The 14,179-nt window shown below is 39.5% G+C and overlaps 1 protein-coding gene and 1 long non-coding RNA gene across 3 annotated transcripts in view; one reads left to right on the forward strand and one right to left on the reverse strand.

The window, feature by feature from the left end:
* The window catches only part of galnt14 (UDP-N-acetyl-alpha-D-galactosamine:polypeptide N-acetylgalactosaminyltransferase 14 (GalNAc-T14)), a 145,711-nt gene that overhangs the window by 9,380 nt on the left and 122,152 nt on the right, over positions 1 to 14,179 (reverse strand). For both annotated transcript variants that reach the window (XM_044106869.1, XM_044106870.1), the window contains exons 12-13: positions 13,794 to 13,877; positions 10,485 to 10,629 (exon numbers count right to left, since the gene is read on the reverse strand). In XM_044106869.1, coding sequence (XP_043962804.1) covers positions 10,485 to 10,629; positions 13,794 to 13,877 — 229 coding nt within the window. The remainder of the gene's footprint in view (positions 1 to 10,484; positions 10,630 to 13,793; positions 13,878 to 14,179) is intronic.
* On the forward strand, positions 7,529 to 10,551 carry LOC122825445. The gene is made up of 3 exons (XR_006369643.1): positions 7,529 to 7,772; positions 10,166 to 10,389; positions 10,466 to 10,551. It is a non-coding gene; the product is annotated as an uncharacterized LOC122825445 (long non-coding RNA).

Consider the following 14,179-nt stretch of genomic DNA (forward strand, 5'->3'; position numbering starts at 1 on the left):
CATTATATTTCTCCATTATGACAGGTGAGGCTCTGCATCACTTGCTTCCAGTGACCTCACCTCACTGGTAACTATGGCAACCAGTGGCAGTTCTTTCTGTAGTCTGGTTGGTTCTTCACATCCGTCCTGTTGATAAAAATCCATCAGACAAGCCCGCTCTGAATACTAAACAAAACTGTGACGTCACAGTGTGACATCACAGTGTGACATCACAGTTTAACTCCAAAGGCAGAATTCTGACATCACCAGCCATTATATAAGCTCCTCACATCATCAACTTTCATCACAGCCGTTTAGCAGCCTTGTTAATACGCTTCTCTTGAGAATTTCTTTAGCTTAGAACCTGAACAAGTAAAGCTTGCAATGGAGACCAACCAACATAGAATCGAGGAGGTTGCATCCGACAACTTTGTCAAAAAGGAATTGCAACTTTGTCAAAAAGGAATTGCAGCCACCAATGACACCCAGGCGGAGGAAGAAGAAGGTGTCTTTTGCAGTTTGGTTGGAGCAGCAAGAGCTGAAGACGTCTGCTGAAAACATCCAACAGCAGGACGCTTCACCTCTGACTGACAATGGATCGATAACCAAAGCTCTGGAGGCAATCGATCAGAAAGGGGACAAACCGACACCTGACAGCGAGTCCAAGGAGAAGAACCTGGTCCCATCTAAAACCTGGTCGGAGGAACACGTCCCCGCTGACCAAGAGGTTTCTGCAGAAAACACTGAGAAGCAGAACGAATCCCTGGTCAGTGGAGAAGAGTCCACCGCTGGAGGGCAGGAGAGAGTCGAGGTAGCAGAGAAAGAACAGCCCTCCAAGTCAAAGGAACAGCAACCAACTACGAGACGTATCAAGAAGAAAAGGATACCATTCCACATCTGGTTGGAGAAACACGCTCCTGTTGAGCTTAGGATTTCATCTGAAAGCACTGAAGACGTTTCACTGGTTGCCAAACAGGAACCAACATCTGTACCTCAGGAGACAACAGAGAAGGAGCAGCCCCTTCAGTCCGGCACTGAAACTGTTGAAAAGCTGCACACTTCTCTGCCTGAAGAAGATCATGACCAGAAAGATTCCTTAAAGAAGGAGATCTGCACAGAGGAACCTGAGATTTCTGTAACGCAACCGGTCACTGAAAAGAACGATGTCTCCAAACCGGAGAGGGAACTGGATCAGAAAGGAGAAAAACAATCCAGGACTAAGCGCATCAAGAAGACGCCACTGTTGTGGAAATCTTTTCCTGAGCCTGATGCCTGCATAGATCTATCATTTTTTTCTGAAAACAGTGACATTCATAACGGACCTCTCCCAGAAAACCAAAGTCTTCAAGCAGGTTTTCCCAGCACCGGAAAGAAGATGTTTTGGAAAATGCTGCCCAAGTCAGAACCTCGAGTAGATATACAATTTTTTACCGAGAATATTGAAGCCCAAAGTGTTTCAATGCCAACGCAAGATCATAATGTGGCAGCTTCCTTGAAAAAGGAAAACTTTTCCAAGAACACCATCTTCAAACCGCTGGAGACACCAGAGCAAAAAGAGCAAAAAGAGCAGAGAAGTCCATCTCCTGGAAAGACAACAAATCAGTGTACGTGTGTTGCTAAATTTAAGGAAGCTGAACTGGAATATATGGAAGTACAGAAGTACTTATTCAAGCAGCTTGATGAGATGTTCCATGTAAATCACAAACTGAATGCAAAACTTAAACAGCACAAGGATCTGATCAGGAAAGGACTCTCAGAGAGACGACAAAGAAAGAATTCAATGGTTTCTGTTGAAACTCAGACTGATTTTCAAGAAACCCCAAAGCAAAAAACAGTCCAGTACTCATCTGCTTCAACTCAAACAGAGATGGATACACTGGAAACCAGTTATCAGGTAAAACCAGTCAGTGAAACGACTTCAACACAGACGGAGATGGATACACTGGAAACCAGTTACCAAGTAAAACCAGTCCATCAAACGACTTCAACACAGACGGAGATGGATACACTGGAAACCAGTTTTCAGGTAAAACCAGTCAGTGAAACGAGTTCAACTCAAACAGAGATGGATACACTGGAAACCAGTTACCAAGTAAAACCAGTCAGTGAAACGACTTCAACACAGACGGAGATGGATACACTGGAAACCAGTTACCAGCTAAAACCAGTCCATCAAACGAGTTCAACACAAACGGAGATGGATACACTGGAAACCAGTTTTCAGGCAAAACCAGTCCATCAAACGAGTTCAACACAAACGGAGATGGATACACTGGAAACCAGTTTTCAGGTAAAACCAGTCCATCAAACGAGTTCAACACAAACGGAGATGGATACACTGGAAACCAGTTTTCAGGCAAAACCAGTCCATCAAACGAGTTCAACACAGACGGAGATGGATACACTGGAAACCAGTAATCAGCTAAAACCAGTCCATCAAACAAGTTCAACTCAAACAGAGATGGATACACTGGAAACCAGTTACCAGGTAAAACCAGTCAGTGAAACGAGTTCAACTCAAACAGAGATGGATACACTGGAAACCAGATGTCCAGTCAAACCAGTTTATGAATCGATTTCAACCCAAACTGAGCTGATTTTATTGGTAAGAAAACAGCCCTCTGAAACGGAGCTGAATGGGCGTCAGGATAAGGAGAAGCTTTTCAAGAGATCAGCAGGTAAGAACAGGAGAAAGTCAGGAAAGAAAGCTGCCTCTGTACTGGAGACTCTTAGCAATGAAAAGGTTTCTGGAGCAAACAGTGACCAGCAAACCATTTCAGGACCAGAGATAGTTGGGGATGAGATTCAGACAAAAGAAACAGTGATCAGTGAACCACAGCAGATCACTGAAGAAACTGTTTCTGAAACTCAACAAACTGGAGACCAGGAAGATCAGAAAAAGCCATCCAAGAAATCGAAGACATCCAGACGTAAGATCAAGAGGAAGGCACCATTAAAAGCTTCTTCTGAGTTTGAAAAGCTCAACAATGGAATCGTTTCTGGAGAAAACAGTGAACAGAAAGTTTCAGTACCGGAAACAGATGGAGATCCAACAGCTTCCATAGAAACCAAGATTCAGAGAAAAGAAACAGTGATCAGTGAACCACAGCAGATCACTGAAGAAACTGTTTCTGAACCCCAACAAACTGGAGACCAGGAAGATCAGAAAAAGCCATCGAAGAAATCCAGACGTAAGATCAAGAGGAAGGCAGCATTGAAAGCTTCCTCTGAATTTGAAAAGCTCAACAAAGACAAAGTTTCTGTAGAAAACAGTGAACAAGTAGTTTCTATACAAGGAACAGTTGGAGAGCAGACAACAACCATTAAAAACAAGATTCTGACAAAAGAAACAGTGATCTCTAAAGACCAGGAGATCACTGAAGGAGAAACTGTCTCAATAACCCAACATAATGGAGACCAGGAAGATCAGAAAAAGACATCGAAGAAATCCAGACGTAAGATCAAGAGGAAGGCAGCATTAAAAGCTTCCTCTGAGTTTGAAAAGCTCAACAATGAAATAGTTTCTGGAGAAAACAGTGAACAGGTAGTTTTTATACTAGGAACTGTTGAGGGTCCGACAGCTTCCATAGAAACCAAGATTCAGACAAAAGAAACAGTGATCAGTGAACCACAGCAGATCACTGAAGAAACTGTTTCTGAAACTCAACAAAATGGAGACCAGGAAGATCAGAAAAAGACATCCAAGAAATCCAGACGTAAGATCAAGAGGAAGGCAGCATTAAAAGCTTCCTCTGAGTTTGAAAAGCTCAACAATGAAATCGTTTCTGGAGAAAACAGTGAACAGGTAGTTTTTATACTAGGAACTGTTGAGGGTCCGACAGCTTCCATAGAAACCAAGATTCAGACAAAAGAAACAGTGATCAGTGAACCACAGCAGATCACTGAAGGAGAAACTGTTTCTGAAACTCAACAAAATGGAGACCAGGAAGATCAGAAAAAGACATCCAAGAAATCCAGACGTAAAATCAAGAGGAAGGCAGCATTAAAAGCTTCCTCTGAATTGGAGACTCCCAATAATGAAAACGCTTCTGGAAAAGACAGTGAACATCGAGTAGTTTCTACTCTAGAAACAGTTGAGGATCCAACGGTTTCCATTATAAACAAGATTCAGACAAAAGAAGCAGTGATCAGTAAACCACAGCAGATCACTGAAGGAGAAACTGTTTCTGAAATCCAACATAATGGAGACCAGGAAGATCAGAAAAAGACATCCAAGAAATCTAGACGCAAGAAAACGAGAAAGATGGCAGAGAAAGCTGAACTGGAAACTGGAAACCCGATAGAGACAGAGCAAAACTTGGTCCAAAACACCAAGACACTAAAAACAGATTTAGAAATTATACCGGAGATTCCCCAGACAGCTTTTGAGGAAATAGAGACAGAATCTTGCAAAGGTTCAGAAGATGTAACGGGTAAAGTTCCTGTAGTTTCCACAGAATCAGAGAGTGGTCTGATGGAAACACCGAGAACATCCCCTCCACAGGTAAACGGTACATTAAGGGAAGAAGTGATCCAAACAGCTCAGGAATCAGAGGCTCAAACAGCTGAAGATCCAGCAGAACAGATCATTGTCTCTGATGAAGAAGAGATCCCCATGAAAAAGATGTCACTATGGAAGCGTTTGAAAAAGGCTTTGTATCCAACGTCTCTGCGCAAGTTCAAAAACAGATGTAAAGTCCATCCAGCGTAGACTTCATGTCTCCAGTATGTCAGATTTAAAAGAGCGATGGGGCCAGGTGTGGTTTGGGTGATCAGTGGTAATTTAGAAAGAGCTGCTGTTGTTGTTAATTGGACATTTCAATATTAAAAGCCAGGACTGCACAGTGGGGAACGTCTCCCTGTGTAGCTGTGGGTTCACTCCGGGTGCTCCGGCTTCCCCCACATTCAACAACATCAGCGCTCATGATCATCCAATGTAAGAGTTTTATTTCTAATTCTAAACAGAAAATTAGAAAACCTCATTTATTAATTGAAGGGAGATTTGGAAAAAGAAAATGTAAACAACTTGGAACAAAAACAGACTGTTAGAAGTCTAAATTTATACAAATTAGGACAAAATTTGAAAAATATTTATCTTTCTGGTCAAGATATAGATATCTATATCTAAATCTATCTGTCTGTATAGATAGATATATAGATATATCATCTATATATGTATATATATAGATGATATATCTATATAGATATATATCATCTATATAGATATACAGATAGATGTCTGTATAGATAGATATCTATCTTTCTCGTTCTCTATAAATATATAAATCTATATATAGATATCTAGATCTATCTAGATTTATATATAGATGGATTAATATATACATACACATATAGATATATAGATCTATCTATATATATATAGTTCTATATAGATAGATATAGATATATAGATATAGTTCTATATAGATATCTATATAGATCTATATCTATATATCTATATCTATATAGATATATAGATATAGATCTATATCTATATATCTAGGTCTATATAGATCTAGATCTATATAGATCTAGATCTAGATATATATAAAAGTAACGTGCACTAACTTAGTCATAATCATATTTACAAATGTAGACCACCTGCATGTTATTGTTTATATAAGGAAATTTTGCAGACAATGCTGGAAGGCAAAAGGATTATTTTTCTACATGCCGTCCATAACCCCGCTGCTGCCGTATGAAACTGAGAAATGTAGGTATTATTAATTGGGGCCTGCCCATAGCAATGCATAAGGAGAGCAGTGACTGACTTACAAAGCAAGTCAATCACTGCTTTGTAAGAGAGCACGTCGATATGTATTATGGTTTGTCCACAACTTCTTTCTAAGCGACCCAAAGTTTTTGATTTTTGAAAAAATCAGAGTGTGAAGGCCGCTCTGCTAGAGTGAGAGTCAGAGCGACATTTTGACCCCAAATCATTTTTTAACTCGCCCTCACGCTCACAAATATTGCATGATTGGTATGAAACTCGGTCATGACATTGATACGCGTGCCTGCTCTGGTCAAATGTTTTCAAAAATTATCTAGCGTTTACGGTTTTCTCTCCAGGTGCTTCAGAGCAAAGTCATGCGCCAGGGTAGCAGACAGATCTCACTGATTCACTTCCATGTATTTCTGAAAAATTTCCAACCTTGGCACACACCTTCTTTATATCATCGCTGTTAATACTGTGAGTGAGGTAGAGATATGAATGGCGGGACTATCGGAGACGACAAATAGCCCTCTCATATGCTTCAAACGGTTTTCGAATATGTATTACGGTTCCCGAACAAGAAAGATTTGTTTGCAATGCTTTTTTTAGTCAAACTGGCTGGCTCAAACAGAGAATTAATGAACTGCCTTGCACAGCAAGGCATTAGCATTAGCCTTTTAGCTTAAATAAGCTATTAGCTATTTTTCAGACTTATTAGCCATGTTTAGTATACTTAATGGAGTAAGTAAATGACAGTAAACATTCTAATGATACCCCACATGCTGCTGAAAGTATTTATGCTTACATTAGTATTTTGGCTAATTTTAGCTAATACACTTGCTTTATCATACTGAATATTGCTCGTCCAGCTTACTTAACATTCTTGTGATTCTCCACGTGTTATTGATTACATTGCAGCTTTATTTAGCATTGATGCTAATTAGCATCAGAATGCTGGGTCCAAACCGACGGGCACACTTTGGCAGGCCCCAGTTAAATTTCTTCAGGAATCTTCTAGTTGCTTCCTAGTATTCTAAAGTGTTTTTTATATATATTTTTGTTTGTGTGCATATCAGGTTTTGCCAACTTAAATTTAAGACACTTTTAAGACCACTACGATAAGAATTTAAGACCTGCATTATGACAAAAATACACAAAAGAAAATAGAATTTTTTGTATCGTAGCATTGTACGAGTTGGCAACAGATATGAACAGCTGGCAAAAACGAACATCATACAGCAGATAATTTACAGTCACCAATGATAAGACTCAAATAAGATAGATATCCAACTAGCTAATAAACTCGAGGCAGTTGAGGTAGCCAAGTCAAAGAACGTAATAAAGATTTTTCATTCTTTTCCCTGACAGAAAAGTCCCACAAGAAAAATAAACTACACAAGATTAAAGTTATGCCAAAGCAGCATCTAAGACCTTTGACTAACTTATTTAAGGCCAACTTGAATATTTCCTAATGGATTTAAGACATTTTAAGGACTTAATTTTGGATGCAGGAATCTAAGATTTTTTTTAGGATGTGCAAACACATCCTGGTTTATGTATGTATGTTACTAGAGTTTGTTTAAACATTTTTAAATCAAAAGTAAAATGCAACATTGATATTCCAACATTTTGCATTAACTTATGCTCATTTATAACTGACTCCCCATCAATTTTCCCTTTTGTCTTTATCCAAAATATGCAAATTACCAATAAATAAAAGGTTAAAATCAGGAAGCAGTGAGGCTCGAAATAAGAGTGACACCTGAGAAAAGCTGGCCGAGCCGCCTGCTTCTCATGCACACCTTCACAGCCTCAGAGGTAATTACATTACTAATGTTCACAATCACAGCTGTGTGGCTCAGTGAGATGGATTTCCTACCGTCTATAATACAGCTGTCCACCTCTGGGTAATGCAGCTGTGTGATTGATTGGTGTCACAGATGACTGACGCAGCACGCATTCTCATCTGCAGGGTGATTACAGGCTCTGCCTCAAAGATTTTCACCCAGGTACAAACATGCATCTTTATACAAAATACATCACAAGGAAAAATAGACTGAAAGCTGCAGAAACAACAGAGGTATGACAAAAAGGTAGAAATATGAGACTGACGAAAGTAGCTTTGCTTACATGCAGCTGGTAGATATCATTAACTTTACTGCCAGTTTGAATTTGAAAGATTTGGTAGAAGTTTATTTCTATTAAGTTCTGTATTTCAACAACGACTACAAGTTTTTCCTTCTCTGTACAACTGCAACTGAATTCCCAACTCTTAAAACAAAAAAATAACACTTAAATGCTGACAATGTGACATTCAAAGCTAATAAACAAGCAGAAAAAGCTGATTGTTGTGGCTGTAAATTTCTATAATGTGACTATTTTTAAATAAATGGCCAAAATGTGCCCACTTTGCAGTGAGCCCTGCAGACATGCCAATTAAAAATGTTGGTGTGTCCAACATGCTCAGCTCTACTGTAGGCTGAGATACTGTTACATGACAGAATATTCAGTTGCTTAAAATTTTTAAGCTTCAATTTAATTGGCCAATATGAACAAATCCAGTCACTGACCCACAAGATGTGCTTTTATCCTTGTCGGTTCTCCAGTCAGAATGACTTTAAATCATTAAAAGAGACTTTACCAGTTATACCAAAATACTTTTAACATATTTAAGAAAAGAAGGGAAGGTTACTTTTCTTTTGAAACAAGTAGTTACTAGAGGATTATTCCCAATTGTATCATTTGATTCTGTTTTTTGACAAACATTTGTCAAAACGGTTTTTGAGTAACATTGTTTAACATGATACTGTAATGTTATTTTGCACAGTGTTGCTCCTTAATAATGATTTTTCCTGTTATGTTGTTGGTTTATCCTAATTGCTGATTCCTGATGAGGAAAATATAAAGTATTAATACATTTCATTTGATCCTACATGAGCAGAGGTAACTATCCTGCTGTGTTGTGGCATAAATCTATATTTAATAAAAACTCAGAAAGAAGTTTTCATATCCAGGCTGCGAAAAGAAAAATGAGAAAATTGTGTCAGATAAAAGTTGGTTTGTCACAATTTCTCTGGCAACATTTGAGTATAAAGAGAAAAATGAAAAAATGATTCACATTTACAATGAAAACACCTCTGATTTCCCTCCAACACTGGGAGATTCTTTCTGTTTTACCTTCAAACTAAAATTTGATTCTTGAACTTCAAATCCATCCTGGGAGTTCAAGCCTGACGTGAACGAGCTGAACTGGCTTTAGTTTCTCTTTTGACTCCTCTGGATAAGAGACAGTTTCTCATTTTCACTCGTTCCCAGTTGGTTTAACTGGGAGCTGTGGGACTTTAATCATCCACCTTCAAGTCAGAGGCTGTTTTCTCCAACCTTTGGGCATTTCAGCTGCTGACATGTTGGCTTTCTGCAAGCCCACTTGTTAGCGTGAATCACAGCCTCCACGCTCGCTCTAACCGTGGAATAATGAGAATCCTATGGGTATTAATTATAACTGAGAGGATGGAGAACACACACAAACACACACCCACACACACGCACACACGCACACACACACACAGAGGCTTTTTGCTGTACTTGGTTAGTGAAAAATGAACACAGTCAGAGACGTACAGCAGAACAAAGTAAGAAAGAAACTGGTGAAAGACATCATCTGTTTTCTGTTCTGCACAAACGAAACGCCTAGAGATTTTCTCAGCTTCATGATTTGCTTTTTTTATCCAAATAGTTGCATTTGTGATGTTTACAAACAATGCTGGAGACTTCTACATGTTGTCATATTTAACAGAAACAGGATATACATAAACAACAAAATGGATATCAATAAAAATAATAGGAACTTTTTCAGCAGGATTTTAATATTTGTGGGATAAGAAATAGTTTTTTGTTATTGTAAATGCAAATCTTTGATTGATTCTTAGACAAGAATGACCTCATAATCAAATCCTCTACAATTTTCTGCCAAGAGTTTCAAATCATTTTAATGAGATTCCAGAGAAAATGACAGAATAACTGGAATTATCTGCAGATGGATGAAGCAAACAGCAGCTCAGCTCTGCTGCTACACAACCTGCTGCTGCACACTTCCAGTCAGCAGGCTGGAAAATGACTACAACACTTACAAGAACAATATCTGCTTTGGTTTGGAGAATATTCACTCATGAAAAACATAAAGTTGCGGAGTAGCTACCTGAGCAGATAGCCTGACTAAATAATGGCTTTGAGTTTGTTTGGGTCTGGTAATAATCAGTCTGAAGGTGAAACTGATTAATTTACTAAATGATTCAAAAACGGAGCTCTCATTAGGTCAGATTGGTTTGGTCTGTGTTTTTTTTAAATAAATCACTTGAAAACATTTAAGCAGGATCTCTTTGGCTACATTCACACAGCAGGTTTTGATTCTCAATTTAAATTTTTTACTGAAATATGTAAAAAAATTGTGTTGTCATTCATTCTACCAACCAGTGAAAGGTTTATGACCCCCGTGTGCAGAAGAAGAACGTGGACGTCACACATCAACAGACCGTTTAAGGAAGTGATAATGGATCGATTTTAAAGTTTTTTAGCTGACAGTATCATCATGAGGTCATAAAAAGATGAAGGAAGACAAAAGAAAGCACAACTTCAGTGGAGTATGAACTTCAGATCTGCTTGTGGTGCAGAATTATGTCACATTTCACATCAATGATGTAAAAGAGAAAAATAATATGAAGCATCATTTTGAATGCAAATGTTACTTGTTACAAATGTACTTCTGTGTGTTAGTAAATGCTGACAGAGTTACCTGACTCCTGGTGGGGCCCCCCTCTGCTCCTGCGCAGGGGCCCAGCGTGAGGACAGGCATCTCCTGGCCCTCGACCCGACGGGACTCCAGGCAGTTCTGCCGCTGTCGGATCACACCTGACTGGGAGTCCGAATCGTCTGGGACCCTGAGGACGAGCAGACGTTAGTGAGAAGGCTGGGAAATGGAGGAACTAAAACAAAACTAAAATACCTTTTGGTGTTGTTGGCGTATTATTTAAAATAAGTAAATATATAAATAACACAGTTGTTCAACAAACTGACATTCTTTAAAGGAGTAAGATGATTATTTAGTCCATAGTCCGTATAAAGAAACATCCATAAACAAACATATACATCAAACAAAACCCCAATAACACCTTATACCAACATCATCCTAATATTTATTCAGAAACTGTAGCATGTTTGAATATTGTTTCAATTTCTGTTTTCAGCCATTTTCCAAGAGTTAGCACACAGCTTCAGTTATTTCAGGTAGGAAATGGAGATCAGGATGAAATCTGTGTAGTTGGACTCTGACCTGAACATTCTGAGCCACATAAAGACAGTTACAAAGTCGGCCTTCTATCAGCTGACGACCATTTCCAGGATTAGAGGACTAATGTTTCAGTAAGATCTAGAGGAATGTATCTGTTTATCTTCAGTCACAGTGATTCTGCAGCAGCGTCTTCACAAGTCTGTCAAAAAAAACCTGCTTCAGTCGATGTGTAAATATCTACTGTCCATAAAGGTGTTTACTGTCTGCTGTAAGGTTAGCTAAAATGCTCTAACCAAATCTGATTTCTGATACTTTTGTTATCCTACATTTGATATCTAAGCCAAAACGCAAAATGTTTTCCATGCTTTCCTGATGATAACCAGCTGACCTGAAATAGCCATAACATTACACTCAGTCCAAAAAGTTTCTTCTGTAGTCTTCCTCTTTAATAAACTTTCTCAACCTTTCTTGTTCAAATTTTAGCTATGCCATAACTGGAGTTTAAGCTGAGCTGCATTAATTCAATCTGCTATCTTTCTCTTTTAATAACCCGTTAAAGGTTATTCTGCGTTTTAAGGGTCACGTCTGTTGTCCCCTGAGAGGAAGCCTGTTAATTTCATTCTGGAGGATTAGCACCAGCCTCCCGTGAATGAATGGCTGCTTTAAAAAGGGTGGGATGGAGCAACACTGTTTATGTGTATTTCTATAGTTTGTATGTAGCATGTGTAACACCCCCTGCTGTGTGGCAATGTGGCCAGAAAATTGTTTGTCAATTCAGGTCCTTGATTGTGGGAAATGCATCTGAGTATGTGGCCACGTGGATTGTATTTAAGGAGCGCCGTTCCACTCATGAGAACATCCAGGCGCGAGCGACAAGATCAGCGCGAGCGACAAGAACCAGCGCGAGCGACAAGAACCAGCGCAGACGACAAGATCCAGGCGCAGACGGCAAGAACCAGGCGCAGACGACAAGAACCAGGCGCAGACGACAAGAACCAGGCGCAGACGACAAGAACCAGGCGCAGACGACAAGAACCAGGCGCAGACGACAAGAACCAGGCGCAGGCGACAAGAACCAGGCGCAGACGACAAGAACCAGGCGCAGACGACAAGAACCAGGCGCAGACGGCAAGAATCAGGCGCAGACGACAAGATCCAGGCGCAGACGACAAGATCCAGGCGCAGGCGACAAGAACCAGGCGCAGACGACAAGATCCAGGCGCAGGCGACAAGAACCAGGCGCAGGCGACAAGAACCAGGCGCAGACGGCAAGATCCAGGCGAGATCTGGACAGTTATTTTTAATAAATGCCTCTGAAGGGCTGAAAAGTTATTTTGGTTGTTGTGTCCTCCTTATTTTTTGTTGCGGCCATCCGAGCCGGGCAGTAACACATGGCTGTTATGTTTCTGTAAAGAAGAGTCGTAAAGTGTGTGCTGGTGTGTGAGGAACGGTGTGTGTGGTGAATCTGAGGAGCCGGGCCCCTGGGGAGCCGAGCCAATCAGGACTGAGAGAGAGATTTCTCTCTCAAAGGCAGCGAATGAGACGTTCAGGAACTCAAATGAACGGCGTACGTGAGGGACGGAGAAGTTGGAAATCACTCTCCTGTTTTATTTTTCTTTAAACCTGGACAAGCAGGTCGGTTTATACGGAACTCGGGTCTTTTGTGTGTTTTCCAATTAAAATGTTCCATCTATAATAACGCTGCTGTCACATGTGATGCGACTCTTCATTTATCTTAATCAAGGATGGAGGAAAGCTGCTCCTGACCTTCATGTTGAGATTAAAAATTAATTTAAGTTGGAAAAGTACTTAATCTACAGCAAGTAGTACAACAAATCTGGACTCAAGATAAAAAATAATAAAATAATGAACCTGAGACTGCAGAAAGAAATGGAAAAAGTACAGATTTTCAAAAACAGAGAAATAAATCTATAGAAAGAATACATATATGTGTTTATGGTACATATATAAATGATATGAGAGTCAACGCTTGTAGCCTGAAGAAGAAGTAAATTGGAATAAAAATTATATTACCCAAAAAACGTACCAGTCATGAAAAAAGCATATTTAATGTCATAATAAAATGCATTAAAGGTGTTAAACATACTGTATTTTTATGTTAATTCATTTTATTTTAATTTTATTGATCTGGTGTAATCGTCTACTAGCAGAAAAAACTCAAATAATACCTGAAATCTGACACCAAGCTAACTATCTGAAATTAAAAAGGTAAGAGCAAAATCCTTCCAGCTGCACATCATCCGAATCCAGACGGGATTATTGTCCAAAAAAGAAACGACTCAGCCCAAAAATTATAACCAGAAGTCTACAAAACAAACAAATCAGAGAAAACTCCAACATGAGTGCTACTGCATCGTTTTAGATATGATTCAATGTTTACCAAAGTTTCTGATTACGCCAAAGATAAATACGTTTTCATACTTAACTTTTGAACTAAACTTGTCCTTGCCTGCTTTGATCAGTCTTGGTGTGCAAGACTTCTGCAACGTTAATAAAGTCTGAAAGTTGGACTCCAACCTTTGCAGTATGCTGCATCTTTTCATACGATGATCTACCATCATGAGTCAGCGAAACTCTACAACAGCAAATAAAGTATGAAAAGATCAAAAATAATCTTTTTTTCTAACAATGATCCAGACGGTAATAAAGCCACTTTTGGCATCAGCCTCGGAATTTCTCCTTTAAGTTTGCACGCTCAGCAGAAGCTTTTCCAGCCCAGATAAGCCTGAAGAGGCATGCGCTAATACACACACACACACACACCCACACACACACACAAACATGCATTCTCACTTGAGCTCAGGGTACACATTGTCCAAGTACCACTTGAAGGACTTGCACTTGAGCTTCTTCCGAAGTTCGACTCTGCCTCGAATGCTGAAAGAGACAAAAACAAGGCAGCAGACAGTCAGACTGACAGATAAACAGCAGATAGTCACTAGCACCTGCGCTAACACTCCGGAGCAGGGATGTGAAATAACCCATAATAAGGAACAACACTGAGATAGATAGTAAAATACTAACACAGCCAGACATAAACTGATGTGGAAATGTCAGTATTCACATGTTCCTGACAGATAAACTGACATTTCAGAACGACGTCTGGCTGCTGCTGCACTGACTGTGAATGTCGAAGCATTAAACTCTTTATTTATGCCGAGTCAATCTGCACAATTCAT

Source organism: Gambusia affinis, linkage group LG22, assembly GCF_019740435.1.
Source record: "Gambusia affinis linkage group LG22, SWU_Gaff_1.0, whole genome shotgun sequence".
Taxonomy (NCBI): Eukaryota; Metazoa; Chordata; class Actinopteri; order Cyprinodontiformes; family Poeciliidae; genus Gambusia; species Gambusia affinis.